The sequence below is a fragment of the Rhynchophorus ferrugineus genome, unplaced genomic scaffold, assembly GCF_030347505.1.
Source record: "Rhynchophorus ferrugineus isolate W39M unplaced genomic scaffold, kcgeb_rfMv2 rfM1, whole genome shotgun sequence".
In the NCBI taxonomy this organism is placed as follows: Eukaryota; Metazoa; Arthropoda; class Insecta; order Coleoptera; family Curculionidae; genus Rhynchophorus; species Rhynchophorus ferrugineus.
Window position 1 is genome coordinate 36,820,627 of NW_027472580.1, and position 15,037 is coordinate 36,835,663.

At 33.7% G+C, this 15,037-nt stretch overlaps 1 protein-coding gene and 1 long non-coding RNA gene across 3 annotated transcripts in view; one reads left to right on the top strand and one right to left on the bottom strand.

Moving 5' to 3' along the window:
* The window catches only part of LOC143196592 (fibrillin-1), a 164,793-nt gene that overhangs the window by 58,487 nt on the left and 91,269 nt on the right, over window positions 1–15,037 (bottom strand). The window contains exon 41 of the mRNA XM_076404407.1: window positions 12,461–12,625. Coding sequence (XP_076260522.1) covers window positions 12,461–12,625 — 165 coding nt within the window. The remainder of the gene's footprint in view (window positions 1–12,460; window positions 12,626–15,037) is intronic.
* Window positions 5,750–6,339, top strand: LOC143196701 (uncharacterized). Of its 2 annotated transcripts, none has more exons than XR_013005792.1 (2): window positions 5,750–6,071; window positions 6,134–6,339. It is a non-coding gene; the product is annotated as an uncharacterized LOC143196701 (long non-coding RNA). The 2 variants fall into 2 exon arrangements; XR_013005793.1 differs by having other exon boundaries at window positions 6,155–6,339.

The following is a 15,037-nucleotide window of genomic DNA, read 5'->3' on the forward strand; positions in this document are numbered from 1 at the left end:
AATCCACTCATTAAAATAAACAACAATACCTCGGCTCAGAATGATGAAGGTAAAGCGGAAGTTTTCTCTAAACACTTCAAAACAGCATTTAATCCGTACCCGTCTGAAATATCCACAACGGAAGAAAATGACATAGTTGACTTTCTTAACACTCCGTTTTCAATGAATCTGCCATATGAGAAATTTACTGTTAAGGAAGAAAACAATAGCGAACAATAGCTAAAGAAATCAATGCCAAAAAAGCTCCTGGTTTTGATCTAATTACTGCAAGAATCTTAAAAGAGCTCTCGGTGAGCATCAAATTAATAACATTCATATTTAATGCCATGCTAACACCTTAAACCTGGGAAAAAATCAGAAGACATCTCCTCATATCGTCCTATAAACCTGTTCTAAAAACTATACATTAAGGGACTCAAAATAATCGCGAAGAAGAGAGAAGATCAGATTAGTCAATCAAATTAACAAAAACTTAAACAATAAAAAATATTGCGCAGCTATATTTCCTGATATTTTTTAGGCCGTCGACAAGGTGTGGCACACTAGACTGCATGTTAAATAAGCTTTTGCCCAATACACAATTTCAACTGCCGACATCGTACCTCACAGACAGACATTTTATTGTCAAACCGGGTGACGAATGCACTGACCTACACCCCAATATATTCGGGTGTTCCGCAGGGCCGTATTCTTGACCTATTGTTATATCTATTTTACACAGCTGACCTACCAACCACAAGAAACATTACTGTTGCAACATACCCTGACGATACAATGGTCTTAATAAAGTCATCTTAACAAACTCGAATTGTGGTTAAAAACGTAGCGTAGTAAATCAAATGAGAGAAAATCTTCCCATTAGAAAATGTGACATTCACCCTTTGTAGCAGAACATGTTCCTTGGTAAAATTGAACAATCATGAACTTCCGAAAGCAGACAACGTTAAATATCAACGCACTTCGATCGACATTTGATATGGAAAAATATATAGTGACAAAACGCAAACAGCTTGGAGTTAAACTAAAGCAAATGTACCGGGTGATAGGGCTTAAATTTAAATTATCATTAGATAACAAGGTTTTGCTGTATAAGTCAATACTTAGGACCATTTGGACCTATGGCATTGAACTGTGGGGTACTACTAGCAAATCTAACATAGATATCCTTCAGAGGTTCCAGAATGAAGTGTTACGAGTCCGCCGATGCCCCACATTACGTGTCCAACAAACTGGTTTAGCGCGATATCCCCATAGAACCCATAATCAGTGTGATTCGGAGTGTTAGTGCGAAGTACTCTGAAAGACTATTAGTGCATCCCAATGCACTCGCCAAATAGTTAAATGTGCGCGATGACAGTGACATGCGTATGCTCAAACGCAAACTGCCGTACGAACTACTTAATACACAGATAGAGTGAGATTTAATAATCTCTAGAATAAGCTAGAATAGTTTTTAGAATAAGTTAGGATGGACTTTAAAATAAATTAAAATATTATCTAGAATAAGATTTAGATTGTAAGTTGTACAGCAGATCACTGACTGAAGCGATCTTCTAGATGTCAAGACAGTTATATTATACAACGGAATAATATTACCTATTGCCCACGGGCAGATTGCTGAAGTTCTAGATATTAATAAAAAAGTACTGAAACAGCCAAATCGTCTCACAATGCACGTATATTTTAATACTCGGATAGAACAACAATGTAAACAAGCTTTAGTAATTCCTACTATACAACATTTTCAGTAATGCCTTTTCCTATATTCTATGCGTGGAAACGTTCCCGCTTAAATCAATCGTCTAGCGAAATCCGCGAAACAAAAATAACAACGATCGGCCGACAAACAACCATTTCGAATCAGAATCCACGTTACCGTCGCGAAAATACGAACGGTGTAATTCGAGATTGATGGCATCCGGAGGGATGCCGACCGGTCCCGTTCGATAAAAGGAAAATTTAAATTTTAAATCTCCACGTTTGTATATATTTCCATATCGTGCGTTCGCGCCTAATGCGAAATTAATTTCACTCGGCGCGTTTTATTTTACTTTGTGGCACGAGTTTGTGTGCGTTCATGGTTCGAATGCGGAGGTAGAGGTTCCGGAGAAGCGACGATATCATTTACCGAACGGTGTTTCGCCTCGTATGGCCATGCGGCGCTCGGTACTGGGACGTTTTTCTTTCTCCGTAACCGTCATAACTTTTGACACGTACGTCATCTTGGTTAATATACATCCCATTGGATCTGAGAGTATGGAAAAGTGAGTAAAGATGAAGAATGAATAAAGAATTATTGACAGTATTAGTTGTTGTATATATTCGTTGTACAAATAGGTCTCTTGCATGCAATAAAAGAACATACCACTAGATGTAATGTGACCTCATATAATAATATTGAACATCTGTTAAGAATAGGACCTTCAAGTATTAGTTAGGATTGTAGGAATCATTAAAATATACAGTTATATTTTAAATTTATTATTTTGACGACCAAACGGTTATTGTTCTGATTAAAATAATCATAAAATCATTATTATTTAGGAAGAATATTTATATTTTTTGATTAATATATTATTACTAGCCGATGCCGATTAACTCACATTGACATTTACTTACTCCCTACTAAAATAAAAGTTAGTAGCATTTTTCAGTGTTGCTACAATTTAGCGCACTTTAGTAAATAACTAACAAGATCACACGGTTTAGTTCCCTTAAGTCTGCATACTAATTTAGTGTCATCCAAGAGTAGCAATACTTCGGTACTAATATGGGTGTGGAATCATTCCTCATGTTGCAAGTCTCTTAATTTTCTCTATGATAATTGAAATCCCAAGGTTTCGGTGTAAGTAATTGTTCCTATAGCATATGAGGACCTCCATAATACTTATCAGGACTTTATTCTGAAATACTAATATTCTGTTGATATCTTTTTGATGTGTCCCTTCCAAGTTTGATATGAAAATTCTTCCCAAGATACTTTCTTTTTTTTTACACTGACTTCTCGTATACGTACATTTCTTTCCTTTATTTTTGGGAAAGTTTCTTCTTATTTAGCTTCTTATCTAAACAACCTGGATGTGATATAGATTAAGAGTTCAATATATTAATTCGGTAACATATTATACAGTTTATACTACATATTCAAAACTATCGATCTATAACAGGTCTATTGAAAAGTCCCCGGCTTACCATAGTAAAATCCATTTTTTTGGCTTTTCTTCTTTTTATTCAACATAATTCCCTTCAAGGGTGATACACTGATTATAGCGCCCCTCCAACTTTGTGATACCATTTTTGTAGTACGATTTGTCCTTGCTTCAAAATAGGCCTCAATTTCGGCAATCACTTCTTCATTCGACGAAAATTTCTTCCCAGCGAGCATTCTTTTTATATTTGAGAACAGGAAATAGTCGCTAGGGGTCAGATGTGGAGAATACGGTGGATGAGGAAGCAATTCGAAGACCAATTCATGGATTTTTGCCATGAGTTTCACTGACTTGTGACACGGTGCATTGTCTTATTCCATAATAATAATTAAATTCTTGTGTTATTCTTGGTGGTTTAGCATATATTGGTTTTAAAATATGGAAGAACAAGGGTAAAATTTTTAAAAGTTATAAAATCCAAACAGCATCAATTTTATTTATAGTGGGAATATTAGCTGCCAAATTTATGACACACATTTTCAACGACTCCGAATAGGTATCAACATATGCCAAAATTTAATGATTACTAGAAAAGAGAAGAAAATGATTCCTGTTGTGTAAGAAGTGGTCAAGTCATTAATGAGGTTTGTCCAGCTAGAACAGTAGCAAAAATTGTAGTAACTGGTAACAATTAAACATTTATTTAAAATATAATATATTTTAGTAATGGTTTATTTTTTATTTTATAGGTAAAATGTAGCTAGAATTAGGTGAGAGTGAAAGTCGAAGAATGATATAATTCAGAGAATCAGAGAAGAAGAAACTAAACAGGATTTTGCTAAGATGTAAGAACAGTGTATAATGATACTATGAAATAATTAAATTTGCTAATAAAAGTAAACCTGGACCAAATAAATAAAATATAAGACTATCAACAGCAGCTTAATGATTTAATGACAAGGAAACTACAATGCATTATTATATAAGAGTATAGGTAAATAAATTGTTTTGTAAACATAATGAAGTATTGACTGAAATTCCTTTCAGTATAAAAGGACGATAATCCATTCATTTTATGCTAGTAAATGTACAACATCTTAATCGAAATCTCGAGGTAGTAAATTCATTAATGAGATTTGAAGATCAAGGAGAGTGACGATCATAGTTGATCATATTTGGAGAGTTGTAATACAATTTCACTGCTTTCATACATAGTGCTGGCTTTTTCCTTTGGTTTTAACTATATTGGCTGGGTTTTATCTAAAAAATTTTGGTCTTTTTTATGGAAATGTTTATTTATATGGTTCTTGGAGTTCTTGTTACTTATTCAAATATGCAAATTAATTTAAATATGGTGCTTTTATAAAAATAGAAAGGCATATAGAAATTAGTTTTATTATTTCATTTTATTCAAAAAAATTTGAACTGCTATATATATATATATATATATATATATATATATATTCAACAATAAATCTGTCACGATATCACTATCACTATCATACGATCACATCACGATATGTTAATAAACAAAGCTATATGTATGCTTGCGCCAAACCGGGATTATTCTCTGTTTTAAAATTAAATGAAGCTTAATATGCGCATACGCCAAATCCGGAGATATTTGTGAAGTAATATATCCTGATAATAATGCTACGCAATTAAATTGTCGTACAGTAAAGAGATGATTTCATTTTCTTCATTAATATACCCGTGTGAAGCCGTGCTAAGCAGCTAGTATAATATATTACATGGCCAATTAAGAATTAGTAAACGCAATATTTAGATCGAACTATCATTTATTTCAATACATTCAGTGTTATAAGGTGAAAATTGGATTCCTTGAAATAATATTAAAGCATTTAGAATCATCGAACTTGACCGAAAACAAAATGTTCTACGTAGCACAAAGTGATAACTTTATTTAAAGAAAAAATTAAATACCATGCCTAATAAAATTACACTCTACGTTTCCTCCCATATTGGCAATTTTCGGTGTTCCTCCTGTACATTCGTTTTTCTATTACCCGCTCCGAATGAAAACGAACAAATTAGCAAAGCCTTTCGTCGCAAGGGAGGCGAAAATATTTTGGCGGCGTGCTCATATTTTGCGTGATTAAACTGACAAAAAGAAAATACATTCGGAAAAATTAAATTCAAAAGCTCTCCGCCCTCGTCTGTCGGCTCTTCGCGGTTTTCCCGCCTGGCTTTTCGGGGCATCTCATTATAATTCCCATTCACTATCGTTCCGCGCCACAGCTCGGCCTCCTTCTCCGCCGGCTATTATACATCTTTCTCCGATTTAATTTTTCCCGATTAGATAATTCCATTCCGAGCAGTACAGACTCTTTTCTGGTCTCGTTCATTCCGTCTAGTTGGCCATGGAAATTATTATAATTCTTTTATTAAGCATGTAGTATTGTCATTATTAATTTGTCGTCGATGTTTTATGCCGTTTAGATAATTGAATAGATTATTTCCATCAAAATTCAACTATAGAACTTCTTCAAGCATCTTATGATGGTTTCATTCACGGTATTGGCCAAGGAGATGTGGTCTTCCCATTGCTCTTCAACATGGTTGAAGACGCGATTATACGAAAAGTTTTGTATGACACCACAAATTCCTTAACATATCTGATATTCGCTAATGAGAGTGCTATATTTGTTATTATAGATGTTAAAGTTATTGTAACGTTTCAAGATAGAGTTCTCATTGCAAAACCATGTCACTTGAGAAATAATGAAGAATAATGGAGAAAAGATCAAAGTATTGAAAACATTTAGAAGAAGTGCAAGAGTTCAGTTACATGAGATCTGTAATAATACAAGAGTCCAGTTGGGATTATTAATCAGTCTCTTATCAACACTTATCTTGGCAACCCTTCCGTATCGCTTCGAGGCTTGGACACTATTTCAGTCTGTAAGTTTGATGTCCTTCAGAGTGATGCAAATTCTACATGTTTGTCTACGAGATCATTTTAGAAATTATGTCATTCGTTTAAGGCAGAACATGACAGAGTGAAGAACATTCGAAGTTCTGTAGCACCAACAGTAGCGTATTGATGGAGAAGTAGACACTCCCTCCGATCGTCAGCTTTGTTTTGATTATGATGATGATGATGACTAGAGTATTTGAGCAATTCCATGAAGATTTTCATGAATTTTGCATTATATGACTAATCAATATACCATCTAACATAACAATGTCGTTTTTCTGTTTGTATAATAGTGGTGCTTCTTTAATTTGTGTACTAAACACACATATTGTGCTTTGAAATGATTTTCCTTATTTGGCATTGGTTTACACAATATAGTTACATGTATTTAGGGTCAATAATAAAGCCGAAGAAAGGTCAGTATTAACTTGTCGTCGATTATTCAGTTTGCATAATTGAATTGGTTAATTCACTGTTTATTTAAAAACTTCTTCAGACATCTTACGCTGATTCCATGTGCGAGTGTGAAATGACTTGATAAATTCATTTGAGATCCAAGTCGGTGTACGCCAAGAGTATACTGTAGTGGATCAGGATAATAGTGGATCCAATTATGCGACAAGTTTGCGAAAACAGTCATGAAGTTCAATATAAGCTACAAACCTTTTGATGGATCTGATGTTTGCTAATATCCTATAATATCTAATATATTGCCATATGGCCTAAGAATTAATGAAATTGAAAGAAGAAATTGAATTAAGAAAATACCCAAATAATTTAAAGCTAATGATTCACCTGCTAGTGTAAATCTTAATCGGATGCAATTACAGCAGATGCAGAAGTTCGAGTACTTGGGAGGAGTAATATAGGAGAAAAAATTTGCATCTATGGCTATAGTAACAAGCGGAATCTTCCAATTTGCAGGAGCTCTTACTTTCCTAACATAGTACTTGTAGAAGAGAGGAATTATTGTAATCGGTACTGAAAATCCATGTCTTTTCAACGATTATCTTTTAAGCCTTTCGGTATGAGTCAGAGACACTATTAGACTCTGACATCTGCAATCTTGAGGTCCTTCAAATGCGATGCTTAAGAGAACTTCTATACTTTTCTTCTGAGATTGTATTAGAAATTAATCATTCATTTAAAATTCGACAATCACTGTACTCTTGTGCAACGATCATAATACCTGGATACTTGATGAATTGAAGAATGTGAAAGAATGGTCGGGTTTAAGTATGAAGAACACCAAAGCCTACCTTCCAGACTGTTTGCTTCCTACAGTTGAGCATAAGAGAAATTCTGTTATGATTTAGGCAGCAATATCATCGTGTTCAGCTGATCGTCTCATTCACACTACTGGCCGAATTAGTGCGAATCAAATTATCGACACCCTCAAAAATTACATTCTTATTATGACTAGCATATTAATGCCAAACACTTCCATATAGACCACTAGACCTCAACATAATTGAACCATTATGGAAAGATTTAGAGCAGATCTTCGTATTATTTGGTACACGAACAGGATATTTTTCCAACTGTTCATACACTCTACGAATCTATTCCGCTTAGAATTTCGGCCGTTTTAAAACAGCTTCAAAAAATGAGGAGTTTCTATGTTCGGCTGTATATTTTTTTAAATGTATGTTAGCCGATTTCTCCGTCAATTATGGAGCGATTTTCAAAATTATTTTTTTATTCGAGAGTATACTTGGGAAGTAGTCCCATTGGAACCAAGTCACGATCAGATGGGAGCAAAGGGGGAAATCGAAGGAAAACCCCAAATTTCAAAGGCATGTACAAAGTTTTCACATATTTTTTTAACTAGAGTAATTAAATATTTATGTATTATGTTACTGCTGAACTGATGTGATGGAAAATCGGAAGTAGTTCAGTGTAAAAGCAGTTCAGGTTGTTTTTTAGCCCCTAACCATATGATATGAAAAGGCGTAGAAATACCGCAAGCGACTGCTTCTATGGTGTTTTGGGTAGAGCGTTCAACTCACATGCGAAGGTCGCGGGTTCAATTTCCGACAGGGGCAATGACTTTCTCTTGTTATAGTTTGATTAAAACATTTGTCAAATCACCTAGACTAGGTAGCGGACACCGGGGCCTGAAGCCTTCCTTATTTTCGATAATTGTTCCTTTAGGCTGCGCTTTTACTTGGTCCACACATTTTACCGAGTTCAAAAAATAAATAAGGAAATCACTAAAAGGTGAAGATAAATAATCAAAGTTAGATTTTCAACAGAATAGAAGGCCTTTTAAAACCGAGTTCAAAGTGATCAGTTGGTAGTAATTAAAATAATATTGTAAATAGATAACTAGGTTTAGGTAGGTATTAAGCTAAATTGTGTGTATATAGTAGAATATAAAATACGTGTTGTAGATAGGTGAAATAAGTTTTTTGTTACTTTTTATTATTTATTACAACGATTATTATTTTTGATTATTTCAAATATTTGATTATTTTTTACTTTTGAGTTCCTTATTTATTTTTTTGAAATCGGTTCAATTTTTTTGTAAAAAATATTTTATAAAAGCAATTATTGGCTCAATGCTTTATTAATAAACAAATATTTAGTATAACTCGGGTGTTCATATTATTTCGTCCACCCCTGTATGTGAAAAGTATTTAAAAAGAACTATGTTGTTCTAATATACATCTTTTTGAGCGATTATTTTACTAATTCTTCTATAAGACTTAAACTGTTGTTTGTGGGTTCTATATATTTCTCACTAAGATCATATTAGAAATGCAGTCACTCAATTAAGATGCTACAGTTACTGTACAGTTCAGGAATAAATTCAGAGCGACAGATTAGGTCTTTTGAATGAAGGGTAAACGAATTCCCTGTAGACTTCTGCGGTGTAATAAACCTTCTGGGTGGAAGAGACAGCGAGCATCTTCGAAAACGACATGGACCAAGATCATAAAAAACGAACTAAAAAATTGTAGGGTAATATGCTCTAAGATCAAAACACTTGCAGCCGATCGCTCTAACAGCAGACACTCTCCCCAAGCGGCTATGTGTTGATGATGATACATTCACATATTACAAAAGAATATACGACTCTATTAAAAAAGTTTCGTTCTTTGTCCTAAAGTTTTATTTATGATTTTCCGCTTAGTTATGAACAAAAACGAAAAGAAAATACCTTTTTTGGTATAAAGTTTGCTTTTGTAATAGTTATAGTAATAATACTCATATTTAATTTTTCTATAAATTTTAATTATTTCTAATACATTTAAAAATACCGCGCGAGCAGAGTGGTGTTTAAACGTTCACACAGCGCTGATAGATGGCACTAGAGTGATAAACAGCGATCAGGTGTTTTGTACAAATCTAGAATACCTTAAAATGTCGTCGTGAAAGTGTAAATATGATGCTGATGCATTTTGTTATATATGTGAGCAATTTATTCGAGACATAAAATACCAATTAAATACATCTCACGTTCTCTGTGAAGCCATATTTTAACTGTCCTGTTCGGAATCATGGGCTCCACATAGTACTTGTAATAATTGTAAAAGATATTTGGAAGGTAATCAGCAAATTTAAATTAAATGGTGAATTAAATATAATAGGCATATTAAATTCTATTTCTAAATTTCAGTTTAACCTCAGAAGCGTTTTTCCGAAATTATCAGAAGCAAAGGTTAAGGCTGGGATTTTTGTTTATTTTCGCCTATGAAAAATTTCCAACTTTGCTGAATCGTACTCAAAAAGCGAGTTGGAACAGTTTCAAATCAGTCATTTCTGGATTTTTAGGAAATAACAAAGCGGAAAACTATAAAAATTAGTTGAAAATATGCTAAAAAAATTTAAGGCCATGGGCCGCAAGGTACGTTAAAAGTTCATATGTTGCATACTCATTTAGATAAATTCAAAAACAACATGGGAGCGTATCCAGAAGAGCAAGGAGAACGTTTTCACCAAGACATTATGAACTTCGAACAACGTTATCAAGGCCAATACAATTAAAACCTGATGGGAGACTATATTTGGGGTTTATTAAGAGATAGTACCTATGAAAAATTAAATTATTTTCTACTTTTTTGTAGGTTATTTTGATAGTATAACTTAATAAAAATAAATAAAATGTTCATTTAAATGGTTTCATTTTTAATTAAAAATCAACACCACAGATTTTAAAAAATATCATTTAAGCGGTTTCCTAAATAAAAAAAGCAAACTTTTGCATGCCATATATATATTTTTTTCATCTAATTACAGCCTAAAGAATTGGAATTTAATGCTTTAAAGTCAAAGTCAAATTTTGTGTTGACTCGTGATATTAATAGTTTGACTGTTGTAACTAGCAAAAATACTAACTTATCTTAAAATCAATTGTTGGATAAATGTTAAATCTGAAATTCATTCACTATTATTCATTCAACTTTATTCGAATCAATTGCGCGAACACTCGGCAAGGCACAAATCTATAGTTGAATTCCCCCAGGACAATTGTTTAACTCCAAGTATGAAACTTTTCAATTTGCTCGTGCAGTCCTGATAACATATCGAATCCCATTCCCATCTCGCGTCTCTACACCGTCCGCCAGGTCGGAAAAATTGAATATTTTCCTGCGAACAAACGTCTGAATCGAGAGGAAAAAACGAAACGGTCCGGTTGAAAAACTCAATCCTGTCTCGGCGACGTCCAATCGGTGCCGGAAATGGAAAGAGATAAACGACACAACTTTTCATATTTCGCCGGGACGTGATGGTCCAGAAAATCAGACGCGAAATAGTTTGTTAAACAGAACGTTAGGAATCGACGGTGCATCGACGACTGGATACGATTACGACACAACGGGAATATAAATTCCTTTCTTGTATATTCTACAATAAAATCAATCATTTTTGCGGTTTGTAGTTTGCATCAATAAACATTTTTGATGAATAAAATGATTGATGATTTATTTATATATAAAGTTATATTGGAAAGATTTTGCGCAAAAATATACGAGAAATACTGGTGCTGAAGAAGTAAAAATTATTTTTGTAATACCCATTATTACGCAAACTTTCTCGGAAACCACTATATTAATGGAATCAATAAGTATTTAGAAGGGAAAACATATTAAAAACCGAAGTCAAATTATTATAACTATTAGCCTATTTTCTTCATTTCTGTGCCTTAAAATGTTCGTCTTATTTCCACGAGCTTTCATACTCTTTATTTCGTATCTTCGAAACGTGTAACGTTTAAAACAAATCACTTTAATTTACTTAATAAATTACGACTTACTTCATGGCCTGCACAAGCGATTCTCCTGAAGGAGCAACCAGAAGATGTACGTGGTTGTTGTCCCATTTTAACAGCTCTCCGTTGTACAATAGTAAAATTATCTGTGATCATAACTGAACCTTCATCCGTCAAATTTATATGTAGATTCTATAGAATGATTTTCTAAGTTTTGGTGTCCCAATCCCAATTTCCACCTGTGCAATCTTCTAGCGAATTTCAGTAGACTAAGTTAATTCACAGCAACTTCATTTCACATTTGCGACCTTAGACCCTGAACTACGATTCTTGTGTTAGAAATCAATAAAGTTGACGACATTTCCCAACAATAAATCACTAGTTTAATAAAGTAGTGGGTTAAAAGAAGAGTAAGCGATGTCAGCGTCGTACATTTCTTCACGTTAGTTATGAACTGGCTCTATTGTCTCATTTTGCATCATAAGTAGTACCTTGATATGAAATCGTATCATTATATGATTAGAAGACTTTTAACTGAACCATGTTGAAAATAACTTCCATTTCTCAGAAACTCGCAAACCAAATATGTTAACATACATTTAACACTAATATGGTCTAATATGGAGGAAACATTTAATAAATATTTAAATTATAACTGATACTGAGAGAAAATTAAAATTACCCATTAGTAATACGGTATTATTTTAGTGCAGTAAGAATAATTTGTTAAAGCCATTTTCATTTACAAGTTCAACTTTGAAGTAAACTGAAATAAAGTTCACATTCCATATTACACCTAACATTCTATGTTATTATCACTAATTAATCATGTTACTTTTCAATACCCTGACCAAGTATTGTACTATAATAACCATCAATTAAGGAATAAGATGTCGGTAAAATTGCATGGATTAGAACATACACTGTCGCGTTATTAAAGAACATATAAACAAATGACTGCAGAACAAAAATAACTAAAAATTATTTAAAGGAAATGATGTGATATTCACGTATGCTGCATCATGCGTACAACCGTAACAAAACTTTAACTTCTAAATAATAAAAATCTCTGCATTAATTTTTTAAATACTCAAATATTAAAGTTCAAATATACAAATCATTTAACTTAAGTCATAAATCGATAGAATTTGATCTTACCTTCAGGACACTTGCTATCGTCCAAACACTCATCAGTATCAGTACAATAGGTCCCAGTTGAGTCCAGTTTGAACCTTCGAGGACAGATACATTTGAAACTTCCCAGTGTATTGACGCAACGGCCTGGTTTGGGACACACTCGATTTTTTTCACATTCATTAATATCTACAAAGAAGAAAGCATTAATAACAAATAGTTCTTGAGTTATAATATCAAATAATTCTGAAGACATAAAATGTGCAAGATTTAAAAACAAATAAATACATTTTATAATTTTAGGAGAACTAACAATTTATTCCAATGTAAACTAGACTTAGGTTTAGATACCTTACTCGGTATAGCCTTCCAGTCCGACACAAATACGCCATTTTCTTTAATTTTAAATAAACAGATCCGTATCAGTCGCGCCATATATCTTTCTCCTAAAAAAACCACCAAAAGGATGTCAGTGGTCGTTGTCCCGTCTGCGCAGCTTATAATTATAGTAACATTGTAGTATTTGTAAGTTATAATCATAACTACATGCTTAGATTATCCTTGATGGTGTTCTAAATTGCATTGTTTTACTCAGATTTCCTATACGGAATGTTTTGTCAAATTTTGGTGATTGCACATTTCAATCGTTTAAGGCTGAACAAAATCAATCTGCCTTTAGCGGTCGTATACACTGAACTACAAGTTTCTGTCCAAATTACATTAGACTATGTTAGTTCACAGCAACCTCAGGTCACCATTGACAGCGTTACACCCGGAACTACGACGCTTGTGTTAAATGCATGTTCTAGGAGTGTCTTTCCAAACATGGATGTTTCCTATTTAAAATAGTTTATGACTAGAGATTTTTGAGCATTTTATATCCGCGTTTTGTGAATTTATAGCTTCAACTACTATGTACTCCACTTAACTATGCCCAAAAATGCTTTCAATAACTTCGTAACGTTACCAGTTTATTGTTCTTTTAGCATTCCACAGTCTGCCTAGAGTGATGTAAGTATTTGCTGCGATATAGCTTACACAATATACGTGTGAACCCCATGAGATATTATAACCTAGCAGTTAATTTAGTTACTATTGTACTTTTTTCTAAAAACTATTCTACGTATTTATAGAGCAATACCTTGTGATATAAAGATAATTTAGATTTACGCCCTATAAGCGAATACATCTGAATCAGGGTAGGCCCATCTTATTTACGCTTTATTAGTAAATGCTTATTTCTAGTTAAGCATCGATCTAGAAGCATTCCCAAATTTTTAACATAAAATGCTTGCTCAATCATGAACACCCATGATTATTTATATATACCGCTTTAGTTCAGTGTATTGTTCATCCTGTTTTGAAATAAAATGTGATATATCACTGTGATTACAGGTCAAATGAAAAGTCCTCGGCCTACTATAGTAAAACACATTTTTTTGGAATAATTAGTTTTTTTATTCAACATAATTCCCTTCAAGGATGATACACGGATTATAGCGACCCTCCAAAGTTTCTATACCATTTTTGTAGTATGATTTGTCCTTCAAAATAGACCTCAGTCTCAGCGATTAGCTCTTCATTCGACGAAAACTTTTTTCCAAAGAGCATTCCTTTAAGATCTGAGAACAGAAAATAGTCTCTGGGGGCCAGGTCTGGAGAATACGGTGGATGAGGAAGCAATTCAAAGCCCATTTCATGCGTTTTTGATACGGTGCAATGTCTTGGTGAAGCAGCACTTTCTTTTTCTTCAAATCCAGCCGTTTTTCGGCGATTTCCTCCTTCAAACGGTTCAGTAACGCTATGTAATAGTCGCTGTTGATGATCCTTCTTTTTTCAAGGTAGTCAATAAAAATTATTCCACGTGCATCCCAAAATATAGACGTCATAACATTGCCAGCCGACCGTTCAGTTTTTCCACGCTTTGGAGTAGGTTCATCGTGTGCAGTCCACTCGGATGACTGTCGACTGGACTTCGGAGTGAAATGATGGAGCCATATTTCATCCATTGTTACATACCAACGAACAAACTCGGGTTTGTTATGATTGATAATCTTCAAACACTGCTCCGAATCATCAACTCGTCGTTGTTTATGGTCAAAAGTGAGCCTGCGCGGCATCCACTTTGCACAAAGCTTTCTCATACCCAAATATTGAGTATTCAAGTGGCAGTTGATATCTTTAGAGTGTCTGCTATTTCACGCAATTTAAATTTTCGGTCATTCAAAATCATTTTGTGGATTTTTCTAATATTTTCGTCGGTAACAATCTCTTTTAGGCGTCCACTGCGTTCACCGCCTTCGGTGCTAATTTCACCATGTCTAAACTTAGCACACCAATCCTTGATGGTTGATTTTCCTGGGGCAGTATTCAGAAATTCGGCATCAAGCCTAGTTTCTGTTTCATCTGTATTTTTCCCTTCAAAAAGCAATATTTTATCAACACGCGTAATTCCTTTTTATCTATATTTTTCACAATAACAAAAGTGTCTTCACTCAAAATGCTATAATTCATGAACTAATGATCCCACAACTATTAAATTTATACATTAATTTTTTTAGGGTTAGAGCTAATTAAAAAATATATGGATTTTATTCTAGT